General features: G+C 41.7%; 1 protein-coding gene across 3 annotated transcripts; it reads left to right on the forward strand.

The window, feature by feature from the left end:
• The first annotated feature begins 829 nt into the window (after window positions 1-829).
• Window positions 830-5156, forward strand: LOC148018510 (two-component response regulator ARR11-like). 3 transcript variants are annotated; one of them, XM_087661708.1, is made up of 6 exons: window positions 830-1114; window positions 1214-1548; window positions 1968-2120; window positions 2453-2812; window positions 3164-3240; window positions 3627-5156. In XM_087661708.1, the coding sequence occupies exons 2-6, from the start codon at window positions 1398-1400 to the stop codon at window positions 4458-4460; spliced, it is 1575 nt and encodes a 524-aa protein (XP_087517834.1). In that variant the 5' UTR covers window positions 830-1114; window positions 1214-1397; the 3' UTR covers window positions 4461-5156. The 3 variants fall into 3 exon arrangements, with proteins under 3 accessions (XP_087517834.1, XP_087517833.1, XP_087517835.1); XM_087661707.1 differs by having other exon boundaries at window positions 830-1548; XM_087661709.1 differs by lacking the exons at window positions 830-1114; window positions 1214-1548 and adding an exon at window positions 1556-1837.
• Window positions 5157-13832: the final 8676 nt, after the last annotated feature.

Raw genomic sequence — 13832 nt, forward strand, 5'->3', positions numbered from 1 at the left:
GAGGAGATTGGACTTTGACATGTCCTCTCTTCATTTTTGGTAAATTTTTTTGAGATGACCTAAACTTTGAAAGATGCCCCCTAGGTTTGAACTCACGCACCCATGTACACCCCCCACGCGCTCAATTCATTTCATTTCTCTCATGACTGGGTCCCATGCTTGCATCAACATGCATGTGGATGAGCTAAAGTGTAAGTAGTGGTAGGCCCTTGTGTAAGTCAATCAACTTTTGGGGGTAGGGGGGAGGGGTGCTTTGCTCTTATGCAACCATTGTAGGCCACGTTAGAATTTCTTGAGGTGGAGCTTATGGTACAACTAAAGACATTCTTTACGTTTTTGTAAATGAAACTATTGTAGGCTACATTAGAAATCCTTTAGGTGGCTCTTATGGGACCATTGTAGGCTGCATTAGAAGGCTCGTGCGGTACTACCATGGATATTCTTTAGGTCAACAAACTTGCGCGGGAGACATGGCTCTTAAGGAACCAAATTCTTTAGGTGGTTCTTAGGGTACCACTTTAGGTTTCCGTAAATGAAAGGGAATCTAATGGAAAGGGTGAGTTGGTTGACCGCAAATGGCAATGGGGGATGATGTTATGATATCTGCAGGTGTGGGTATATATGATGGGTGTTGTCTCCATTGTTTCGTAGGGGGTATAGATTTGTACATACACAAACAAATCTACGACTTTTACACCGCCATTTTGTTTGGCATGCATTTGTGTGTTGTAAAAGCTTGAAAGCATACACAATTTTTAACCTTGGATTCAATGATCTTTGATTTCGTATATGATCTTTCCCCCCCCGCTTAAATTCTTTTTCAACATCTTTCATTGTCGACCTCACATCCATCTCTCTCTCTCTCTCTCTCTCTCTCTCTCTCTCTGCCTATCAGGCTTATTCCCAGGCTGTCTCGTCCTGTGTTGTTGTATCCTCTTTAATCAACTCTAGTGCTACTGCTGTAGGCCTTGCTTCTCTTTCTCGTTCAGACGTTGACTTGAGAGAGAGAGAGAGAGAGGCCGGAGCGCGAGCTTCCATGGATGATGGATAAGGCTTCTCAAGTAAAATCACCAGAAATCGAATACAGATCACAGCCTTCTGTAGCATCGAAATGGTCGCCTGCGTCACCTTGAGCCTATCTTCAACAAGCCTGCAACAGCCAGTAACTGCAATTTCTTGGAGGCTGCTAACGGAGCTATCTTGTTTGGTGCAGCTGCAAGCCTTAATCACTTCATTTGGTTCCTTCAAGCATGGCGAGGGATTTGGGCTTTCAATGGCAGCTATGGCCGAGACTCGCACAGGGAAGGAGATGAGTCCAATGGGAAGGCCGTACCTTCACTAAGTAGTGGCGAATTGTAGTGCTGTTGTGTCGGTCTGCCAATCTATTCTGAGGAGATATGAAGCTTTCTCCTGGATCTTCTTCTTCAGAATCTTCCAAGGACCTGCTGTCCAATTTCTCACCAGCAGGCCTTCATGTCCTGGTGGTGGACGACGACCCTCTTTGCTTGATGGTGCTCGAGAGAATGTTAAAGCAGTGCAGCTACAAAGGTATGCCTGTACTTCATACTATCTTCCCTTTGCTACAATCATATCATGATTAGTAGTCCTTCTCAACTCACTGTAATTATCATGTCAGTCTGTCATCTCATGCGTACCACTGAACTTAATTATTCTCGGAGCCATTAATGGCAGAAACTGCTATCTCCATATGTCTCTCTGCTAGAGATTGCCCTATTGATTCCGAATATGCATTCTTGATCGGCAATTGCTAATCGTGACCGTGGTATGATATCCAATAACGAGTAAACCTCCAGGGTAGAAACATGCAGCAAGTTGGGTGAGTTAGTATGGCCATAGCATGTACTCATGCTTCCAGCTTTGCAAGTGACAAATGAGAATCTGTGTCCATTTGGTCTTTATGTGATGTTGGGGGCAATCTCAGTTTCGGATCTTTCTGTCTGTGGCAGTTACGACTTGTAACCGGGTAAGCCGGGCTTTGCACTTACTCCGGGAGAATAAAGAGCATGTTGATCTTGTGCTGAGCGATGTGTATATGCCAGATGAGGATGGCTTTAAGCTTCTGGAGGTTATTGGACTTGAACTAGACCTGCCTGTTATCAGTAAGAACACCTTCTTGAGCAAATTTTCAGCTCATCAATGCTTTTTGTTTGTTTTTTGGAAATAAGCAGGGTCAAAACAACACATGTAGAGTATACTAGCAAGGGTTTATGGGTACATATCAAACACTAGTCACTCTTTTAACTTGGGACATGATGATAGCTGACACATCTGCTCACATTTGCTTTATTGAAAGTCATGTCAGAGTCAATGTGCAACTAATTGCAGATTGGTGTAATCATCGATGATGCTTACCTTTCATTGCAATTAATGCTAGTGGGCAGCTCCAACCTCAAGGATTGGTAAGCCTTAGCCAGTTCTTGTTGCCTTGCAGTGATGTCTGCTAATGGTGAAACGAGTGTGGTCATGAAAGGCATAACCCATGGAGCTTGTGATTATCTGATCAAGCCTGTGAGGATGGAAGAACTCAGGAACATTTGGCAGCACGTGGTAAGAAGGAAAAGAAAGGATCTTGCTTTAAAAGCAGACTTGCAAGGGGAATGTGATGACAGTGCAAGGGTAGCTGAGTCTCAAATAGAGCAGTCATCCAAGAAGCGGAAAGAGAAAGAGAGCATTCTGGAGATGGTGGATTGCAACATAGATGACATTAACAGCTTGAAGAAAGCACGTGTAAACTGGTCGGTCCAGCTGCATCAGCAATTTGTAATTGCAGTCAATCAGCTGGGTGTGGAAAGTAAGGCTTCTGCATACTCCCTCATCTTCTTCTTCTCTTCTCCCTCACCTCCTTTGCCCCTTGATGCATCTCCGTGTTTACTTTCAGACTATTTGCAAAGAATTGAGATTGTGCTCACATCCTAGCAACAATCTATGGGTTACCCACCATGTTTTTTGGATGTAAGAGACATGCTTTAATGCTAGTTATTCATGAAAGCACACATTTATCATCATACTCAAAATTATCACTGTCTTGGTGGGGCTTTGAGAACTGCTACTTGTTAAACATTCTTTAATTACTAGGATAATGGCATCTGTTATTATATGTAATGTTAAAGTGGCTCTTTTGTGATTTTTCATGGCTTTGCAGAAGCTGTCCCCAAGAGAATACTTGAAATTATGAACGTGCAAGGTCTTACTCGAGAGAATGTTGCTAGTCATTTACAGGTATGACAGAAATTGGTACATTAATACTTAGGTACACACAAAGATGTCAGGTTTATATCATTACAATTGGGGTCTTACTCCATAGAATGAAAGGGTTCTCCTGGCTTTCTTCTGTGATCATCGCTGTATAGGTAGAAAGTTAGATCAGATTACTTTTATTTGAAGCCTGAATCAGGCATAGGCTGTTATGAGGTCTTCTAAGCGTGTGCACATGTGAGATCCAATGTCATTTTAAGGATTTGGAGTTCTTCAAGTTGTGAGTGAGCTCCATGTGCCATTGAATGGATGAAAGTTTATTGCTTTCTGGACATGGGGGTCCAAGGAGTGAATGGAACTGAAAAGTGGGTTGAAGCATCCTGATTGCGTGGTAATTCTTTTTGGTGCAGAAATACAGGCTGTATCTGAAGCGCCTGAGTGGGGTAGTGCCTGAACCCTATCCCATTGCTTCGTTCCAGGCTTCTGGGGATGGCACAACTGGTGGCACCATGCTGGTCCAGCAGGCTTCTTCAGTGCCCAAGGGTTCGAACTCTGTCAAGGGCCTCAACCTTGGTGCAGGTGTGGGAACAGGTGCGGCACGGCTGCGTAAGATTGACCCCGCTACCATTCAGTCCCTGGTGCAGTACAAGTCATATGAGCAGAAGCAAGCGGCGAACCGTGCGCAGGTGCTGGGTGCATTGGGGGTGGCAGACCAGAGGCCGGAGATAGGGGGCGGGCTGCAACGGATGACATCGCTGGATCTGAGTTTTTTCCTGCAAGCACAGCACATTGATGCTGCCTCGAACACGCAGCAGAAGCGGTTTGGGCAGCCGCTGGGGGCTGTGGGGGTGGTGGATGATATGGCAGTGAGGGGGGTGAAACTGGAGGATGGGGAGGTGCAAGCACCCAAGTTGAAGAGGGGGGAAACTCTGTCCGCAGCAGGTGCCAGCAGCAGGCAATGGGAGTATGCCAATTGGAGACCGCACAGCAAGCCTACTGTGGTGGTGCCTGAGGATTCTGTTAGCTCCAACAATGACCAGCAGGACCTGTCAGGCAGTGCCCAAGAAGTGTCCGGCAGCTCAACGGGCGCTGCCCTCAGCACTGACACTTTCTCCGACTGCAGCTTAGATGCCCTTGGGGACCTCACCCCTGGTGTGAACCTGACCACTTCCTCGCACCACACCAATGACCTTGACATTTCTGATTACTTGCAACTTGAAGAGGGTTTTACCTACCAGAACTGACTCGAGGGCGACGATTTATGTGTTTGAGAATTGCCTTTAACAGGTTATTGTGATTGGCTAGAGATCAGTTAAGTTGTTGTCATTGCCCTGAACACCTTGATCTGACTGTCTACTTGGGAGTGGTCCAGTTGAGCTGCCTCCAAGGGCAGTGGGGGTCAAGATAAAAGGAGGATGGGAGCAAGAGAGAGGTATCAAAGAAGTGCAAACTGTAGCAGTGAAATCTAGTTGATGTACTAATTCAATCTCTCTCCCGCAGCCACCATGATTACAACAGCATGCCCTTATGGGCAATGCTAACAGATTATCACATAATTGAATGTGTTTAGGAAGAAACCACCGGCAAATGGCGGGGACCTCTGACCGATCTCGAGAGTAACTGTCTGTCAAAATTGGCGTAGTCTCGTAAAGTACGTGAGGTGGCAATGCAGAAGCTGCTTCATGGTCCCATGCCACGTGGACCTTGTAAGGCCATCCAAATCAATATTGCTGTAGCATAGGCATTTCTTGCTTGTCGCGTGGATATAGTTTCAGCACAATCTTTTCTTTGGGTATCGGTCGGGGCCACTGCAGGCCTATATATATTGATTGGTTTCTTTTTTCCTGTTTGTTATTACCATGTGTAGAAGCAGCCTTTGTGCCGTGTTGTACTTGGACATCATGATAATGTACACGTATGAGCTAGTTAAATTACCTTGCCTTAAAGCTCTGTGTCTCTGCTTGTTACCATTTATTTAGTCGAAATTCTTTTTCCGTAAATGAAAAGATGCTTTAGAAAATCTTTATTAAATATTAAGGGTTGCGAGAACGCGCAGGTCTAGCAGCATATATCCAAATAGCAAAATATATATGCCTTAGCTTGAAAGAGAGATGTTTACGCAGGTGCTGCGTGCGTAGGTAAAAAATTATTAAAAGAGCATTAGAAAAGGAAGGAAATACTTAAGTAGTGAGGTGGGGTCACCACTGACCAGGTGGCGTCGTAAAAGTGGCAACTTTTTTGGAGGGAGCGACGTTGTTTGGATGGGAGGCGCGTGGCGGGGGCGAGTGATTTTTTAATATTATATATACGGAGAGACTAGAGTGCGTCACAGCTGTGTGTGTTGATTCTGTTCTATTTTCTGGGCTCGAGCCTGGCGCTCGGGCGGACGGCAACACGTGTTGCCTACTTTAATCTGGACGTCGCCACGTCTGTCCTAAGATGGATAGGACCCTATCATCAGATCGTCCTTTGCCGACATCAAAGAGGCTTTTTTATTTAGTAGATTATAAGAGTTTGACCGTGACGGGAGCTTGATTAGTGGATTAATCATTAAAATCAGGATCTTGATTAGTAAACCAAATTAGAGCCTTGGATCGGGGCTTGAGCCTAACATTCTAGACGCAATTATCCTCCACGTCCATCTTTTTTTTGTGATACTAAAGTTAATCCTTAAACTTATATTACGACTCACGACGAGTAAATAAATATTTTCATAATTGTCCCCTCCTTTATTTAGCATTCGATCTACAAAGGCGTCACCCAAGAGCCAAGGCTTCCGAGCAATCATTCGATGCATCTTTCTCGAATAGTTTTCGGAAATACCCGTTGAAATTCAAGTTCGTCCTAGTGCATTTTTAAAACATTTTACTCATAGAACTAGTTACTGTCTTAGGTTGGTTTAAGGTTACACATCAAGTGGTGGATGTTCTCTTTCTAAGCTTTAATTAATTAAAACACTAGTTTAAGGATTGGCCATTTACAGTCCTTTACACATTGGAGATGACATGATCAATTGTTTACCTGCTATATAGATAAGCTCTCCGTCCACTTTGTAAAAGAGGTGGACAAGGGTGCACTTTTTTGCATTTGCATCGAACCAAAACATTTATAAGTTTTAACACTTTTCGTTTTTGCAAACTATGTCTATTTGGTGTGTGAAGGTACTGTGTTTATGTTCACGTCTAGTTTCAAAAAGTACATGCCCACACTTTGGGCGAGGGTTGGTCATCCATCAATCAATGTGTAACTAGTCTTATTTCTTCTCCCAAAGACTGGTCACATTTCAAACTCTCTTGTTTCCACTTGATGTGAAACCATTTTTTGTGAACATTGCTCAAGAGAAAGAGCACCCCTTAAAAATCCTATAGTTTTTGTGATTCCAAATATGCTCTATGATGACCACAACACGAATAATATTCCATTAGGTGCTCCATGCCTAGATTCTCCCATGCAGAGGGAATCTATTGCGATGCTTCGCGTCAAGATTCAAGTGCATGTTTCAAATGGCTAGAGGATCCATGGATACTTGAGTCACAAAGAAATCAATTGTCAAAGGTCCCAAAGCTTTTTTATGAGTTGATGATTTCTTTGTATTCTCCCAAAGCTTTTTATCAATGCTTCACATTGATTTTAGTAGGGTGTTTTGAATATCTTTTATTATTTCTTTGATTTCTTATTCTCTCTCTCTCTCTCTCTCTCTCTCTCTCTCTCTCTCTCTCTCTCTCTCTCTCTCTCCCCTTTTCTCCCCCTCTTGAAAATCGTCTCTTAAGTTTTTTCCTCTCATGTCTCCCTCTCAAAAAAATTTATCCTCCCTAATTTTTTTAATAAATGTTTTCATCTCTTCCTCTCCAAAATCATATATTTTCAAGAATTTTTGTTACCTTTAAATTATATTTATTATATATTATATACATCATATTAACCTTAATAATGCAATGTAATTATTAATGTACATAATAATATTATTAAGATTATATAATTATATTAACATAATTATACATTATAGATCGTGTATATATAGATGCATACACATTATATATATTATATATATTTCATGTACACGCACACACACCCACACCCCCCCCCTTGCAAGACACATAGGTGGAATATCACACCCCACCCACCCCTTGACACAGTTTGGATTATAGGGAAATTGGATTGAAGACGCATGGGGCATGGGTGCGATTGCGGGCAGGTGCAAGCAAGTGCACGAAGTTAGGGGTGGGTGCAGTGGGCATGAAATCGTGGGCATGTCACACAAGGCACTGACACGTGGCACCCCCATGATTGATTCGTTGCAAGGGGGAGGGTAGGGTGTGACGATGTTGTCCTAGTCCCACGAGTTTGTAGCACGGATCCCACACAAGTAACATGATTCGCGGGCACGCAGCACCGCGTCGCGTCTTGAACACGGAGCAGAAGCCAACTCGCAAGATATGCCAAGACAACGCCGTCGCGTCATAGCATGCACCCTCCGTGGTGTCGTGTCACGTTACGGTGTTGAGTTGGGTTCCTAGCCCAAAGGGGGAGTCGTGAGTGTTGTGCCGTGTTGGTTGAGGTGTTGTGTCGAGTTGATGTGCCATGTTGAGATGGTCTGCGACGCGACGTGCGTGATCAGGATCGAGGCAGATCCATAATAGAGGGGCATGGAGGCCTGCCACATGGCACCCACCCACAACCCCCTCCCCCATAATTTATATAGAAAAGATGCCCTTAAAGGACTCTTGGTTTTTACTTGATTCTTCAAAGTAAACTAGTTTGAATGCAAGTCTCTCATTAAATCCTATTGTCCTACCCAAGCTCTTAACATTGCTCCATTTTCATCCACTCTTTGGTGAGAAAAAGTGGTATTCAAATAAACCCTTTTTCCCATCCAATGAAGGAGACTTTGAAATGTGATTGGTTTCAAGAGAAAAAAACAAAGCATTGGCCAATTTTATAACTCGAATGTCTAAAAATTGTCAACCTTCATCTAGACAAACTTTAATTTCAATTAGTTTTTTTTAAATCCAACCAAGAAAAATATGCTAAAGGACAAAAATACACCAAACGATAGGTTTTTATGAACGTTGTTTTAGCTTTGCTTCTTAAGTCAATCTAGCCCTAAATTACATCCTTCTTTATTAGCTTAAACAATCTTCCATATGGACTACCAAGCCTTCTATTCACCATGGGCCTAGAGAAGCTCGAAACTATTTTTAAATAAGGCATTAGTTGATTTTGTAATCAAAACATCCAAAAAATAGTTAATCTTCATTAGTTCAAATAGTTTTTTGAAAATCCAACTGAGAATAATATATTAAGGGACAATTTTTAGTGAACATTGTCTTGGCTATATTTCTAAAGTTAATCCAACCCCAAGATGCATCCTTCTTTATTAGCCTAAATGGTTTCCACGTGAAGTGTCATTCTTGTTTCTCATGGACCTAGAGAGGCTCGAAATTGTCTTTCAATGGTTTCATAAAATGACATGTTGATTCAAAATGAAGCCACCATAAAGGACAATGTTAATCATACTTAAAATGAGTAATTAATCTAGGATGGAGTGTGCTTTATTGGTGAAGTTAGCCATCTTCTCTATTATATATTTGATCCATTCATATATTTACTTGTTAGTAGCGAGACCCCAAAGGGTAACCAACATATTTGAAAACCACTCGATAATTGATGGGTCAATGCCATATTGGGTGAGCCAATTAGATCTCTCATGTAGTAAAAACAATAATTTAATATTCTTTGTACCGATCATTAGTTTATGTCCTTATCATCTACATCGTCTTCATTGTAGTAGATTTTAATGCTAGATATGCTCAATGCTCCATCCTCATAAGGTGCCACCAATGGTCCATGGTTCTCAAAGTTGTAAGGCTCCCATTATAAAGGAGAAGACATGCTTGAGCCCTGGTTGGATCCTCACTTGTCTGTCATATGACGTTTACGTGATTGGATAGCAAAATGGTGACTTTTGTAGAGCTAGCCTTGGGTAAGATTATAATAACTCGAGGCACATGCTTTATCGAGTTGCAGAGTATGGAAGTTATCAAGGACCCTTATTTTGGGGTCCATGGGCCATGGAAGTGGCCTTGGCTAGGGGGTCTCAAGGGGTTAGTGATAGTAAAGAGAATATTCCTTGATCAACCAACAAATGTTCATAATATGGTAGGTTGAATAGGCTAACCTGACCACCTTCACAAGCTATAAAAGGGAGACCCTTCTATAGCCACCATCATCTATCTTTCATCCTATCAAAAGTTTTTTCAACTATCCTTAAGCTCTTCACCCATCATCTATCTCAATCACCATCTAAGCTTCACAATGGAAGTGCATGAGTAAACAAAGCCATCTTTGTATTAATTTGTCTGCAATTGAAAAAACTTTATATTCTTCTCTTATTTGTTGTGTACTCTATATTTCTTCCGTAGATTTTGTATACATTACATGATGTAATTTTTACATTAAGTTGCCATCAACAAAAATTTGGTAGAGGTGTTTCCTATTAGAGAATAGGAGGCCTTTTATAATGGTTTCTTCTTGAACTTTCAATGGGCTTAATCTTTCTTAGAACAGGGTTCGTGACCATGGCAAAAGTTGGAGAGCACCAGAGAACACCCCTATCGAAGTAACCTTTAAAGAGAACTTTTTTTCAAACACCTTAACAAATGTATCAATAGAGTGTGCTTACATTTCAACAAAGTTATGCCCAAAGTATTAACGAAGAGTGTGCTTACCTTTCAAATAAAGTTATTCCCAATTCCTAGTGCCAACATGATCTTCTAGCTTATTCCAACCTTGTCAAAGTCCATCTTGAGAAGTAAAAAACTCTATCCATCCCCATAGCCATGTCCATAGATGATGCAACATTCAGTACTACATTGTGAAAATTTCTAGAATGGAAAAGGCCTTGCTACATAAGGTGCAAGATGTTAGGCAAGATGAATTTGATGCACAGATCCAACACCTTTGCTATCACTTTATACCACAAATTTAGCATTGTTAATGGCTGCCAATTAGATGTTGGATCTCGAGGGACTTAGGAGTAGCTTTGATGAGATTACTATTCACTTCCTCAACAAGGGTCAAATCCACAAAAGTCCCAACCTTGGGACTTAGGAGTAGCTTTGACGAGATTATTGTTCACTTCCTCAACAAGGGCCAAACCCACAAAAGTCCCAACCTTCTTGGAGAATCTCCATTGAGAGCCCATTGGGCCTTAGAAATTTTGACACTCTTCATTCTATAGAGGGATATAATGGAGCTCATCTTCAAAATATGGCCTATTTGCTCAAATAGACATAAGCATAGTGACTACATGCGGGTATCCCTCATGAAGGTTTTTTGCTTATTGTCATATTAGGCTGAAAGAAAATCATTCCTACCTACTAGTTTTGAGAGAGGATTCTTGCAGATGTTGATGTTGTCTCTTTTCATTAGTGAGAATTTGGCATTTTGTCATCTTCTAGCTTACCTATTGTTATGACAACTCTACTACTCAAGTAGAAAAGAGGAACACATTAGGGGCAGCTCCAAATACCTCACTTCCCTTTCCATTGTACCTTTGGTGCCTTGAGTACTCCACATTCTCAAGGAAACCTTTAGTTATAACCACTCAATAAGATTTTGATCATGAGAAGAGAACTTATCAACATGCAAAAGAGAATCCCAAGACTCTAACCAAGCAACTCCATTTGAATCCCATGACCACTGTAGAGCTTTAAGCTTGCCATGGCCTCTGAACACCTTTGTTACCCTTTCTATTATAATCCTCTACCTCTCAACCAATCATGCATGAACTTTGCCCATTAACCTTTGATCCTTTAAAAAAGCTAGTGTTAACCTCCAACTGTGGCTATTCAATTCTAAGTGGTCTCATCAAGCACAATTCTAAAAGCAAGGAGAATTAAACAGTGATCAAAAGAGGCAATCTTTGTAATCAATCTCATCCCGACACCAAGTACCAACCACCACACACGAAAAGTAGTATACGATGTTCTAATCGTGCTTCTCTCTAGATTTCTCCCATCTGTTTCTTGTGCTAGGTGGATTATTTGGTCATAATGATTATTTATTAAGACTAAATATTAATCGATGATGAATGACCACCTTATTGTAGTATACCTCTTCCATTAGAACGGTTCCTAGTCCATGCAATGTATCATCACCTATTAAAGACATATTCGAGTCCCATATTAGTATTGTGCTCCTTTGAGATAATACCCCTCACCACTTGGAGTTTTTTGAGAGCAAAGTATGTACAAAAAGTTGGATGCATACATGGGTCACATGTCCAATCCTTCTTTGCCAACTTTGATCTTGACCATTGTTGCTCAAATGTGTGCTTGTATCACTACGTACACAATTTAAGCCATTCATTGACAAATACTAAGGTCCCCTACTTTTGTCTTCTACATGCTCCTACAAAGGAAGCGTAACCTAGAATTACAAATTTCTTATCTTCTATCACAATATATACTTTGATCTCTTACAGTGTCAGTATTGTGAATTTATATCTCCTAACCAATTGATAACATACCTTTCTCTCTTTATTTAAGTAAAGCCCCCTTACATTCTAAGTGATCAAGGTGACTTTTGCATGATATGTTATCCATAGATATAAATATATAAAGATTAGATTGACTTTGCATGATGCCTTATCCATAGATATAAAGATTAGGATCCATAAACTCATCTTCATGGCCTCCACTAGTGCATAGAAGTTTCAATCCAGTAGAGGATTGTGAGTTTCTTTGTTCAAATTTCTTCTTCTACTTCCCATGGGGCTTCAGGTGCCATTGACTAGGGTTTGTTTTTCCCTTTCTTATTATTCTAGGATAATCCAAATTGGGCAATTTGGGCCAAGAGCCAACATTAGATCTCCTATGCTGCCCTTTGTGTCTAGTGCTATATTAACCAATTCAACCTTTTCCCTCTTACGCGTTTCTACTTTCACCTAGCGCCCTCTTTTTTAAACACTTGAAAATTTTGAAAGATGCCTCAAGGATATATCCAAGGTTTGAATCACACACCTATGTACACAAGGACACGCTCAAACCACTCGAGGTACAACCAACTTTCACCTACCGCTTTTCTAGGGCGTTGGTCGGCATAATGGCCATGCTCCTTGTAGAGTAAGCAAGCCCCTGGTAATTACATGAACTCGACATCGACTAGCAGCGCGATACCATTTGCGTCGGATAGCTTGAGCACGTCCGACGGCTCATTTTTGCAGTTGTGGCGCGCGCAGCATTGGGCGTTCCCTCCCCTAAGGATGCTATTGACGTACTATGGATCTCTCCATCCATGGAGTCCGCCGGTGCCGGTAGTCCAAGGAATGCCATCCTAACCGGATATTTATGCAAAAGGATTCCCTGTGCAGAAAACTTGGAACTCGATGGGAGAACATGAATGAGCTTATCTTGACAGGGTACTAGGGCTGAGGATCCAGTCGCACTCTCGCTTGGAGCAGACGCCAGCCAGGTGAGCGCCTTTCCCCACAAATCCGAATCGCTGCAGGCGCATCACCTTGGCATGATAAGTCTGAATACACCATTTTTACAACTCTTTCTGCCGGGGCGGGCTGCCCACGAAGAAAAACAGAGAGGACCGAGAGAGCGGAAGAGAGTCTTCAGCCATTCTTCCAGGACTGGATCAGTCGTTAATATGCAGCTTGAGGTCGTGTTGGAGCTGCCATTCCATATTCCGTTCGAAAGTTGTGAGCAGCGTGGGCAAAATCAAGCTCCATAGATTCTTCACCAGCGTACTTCTGCACCTTCTCTACTGATCCATGATCTCTCTGGCGGACATATCCGATCCCTTGCGGCCTCGACGGGACGCTTCACGTGGCGCCGTGTTGCTGCTTTTATACCACACGTGGCTCCCTCCAGTTGCCATATGGCACGTGCCAATTGCCCTCGACGTTCACTTTTCTGCACAACTCTCATGCGCAATCGCCCACATTGCAGAGTCTTCATTACGGAGTGCCTAAATTCTCCCAATTTAGAGACAAGACGAAGAAAAAAATTGCAAGAAAATAAAAATTATGAGAGTGATAGAGAAAACACACATTTATAATATCACAGAAACAAACACACATATTAAACACACACATGCATATACATATATATATCCAAAGAGCATCAACAGAACATCACCGGGAAGTATTGGGACTCCTAATCTTTCTTCGTCTTATAGGTGTAAGAGTTACATATGTATGTATGTGAATGTGTACACACATGTATGTATGCATTAAATGTATATGCACATGTATATATTTGTGTGTGGATATGTGCGTCTACATATGTGGATGTGTGCAAGTTTGTAAGAGTGTATTTATTTTCTCTCCTAAATATGAGTACTCTTCTCTTGTTATTTTTCTCTCATAGTCTCTTTCTCTCTCTTCTTTCTTTTTTCTTGTTATGTGTGTGTGTGTGTGTGCGTGCACGCAAAGCATGCACATTTTTTTCTTTTTACCTCTTTATTTTTTATGTGTGTATGTGTGTGTGTGTACGTATGTATACATTTGTATATATGTGTTTAATACATGTGTATCTATTTGTGTGGCCTCGTAAATGTATATATATGTGTTTAATACATGTGTGTTTATTTGTGTGCTCTCATAA

This window comes from Lygodium microphyllum, chromosome 21, assembly GCF_053477565.2.
Source record: "Lygodium microphyllum isolate KBCC chromosome 21, Lygodium_microphyllum_v1.1.10, whole genome shotgun sequence".
Taxonomy (NCBI): Eukaryota; Viridiplantae; Streptophyta; class Polypodiopsida; order Schizaeales; family Lygodiaceae; genus Lygodium; species Lygodium microphyllum.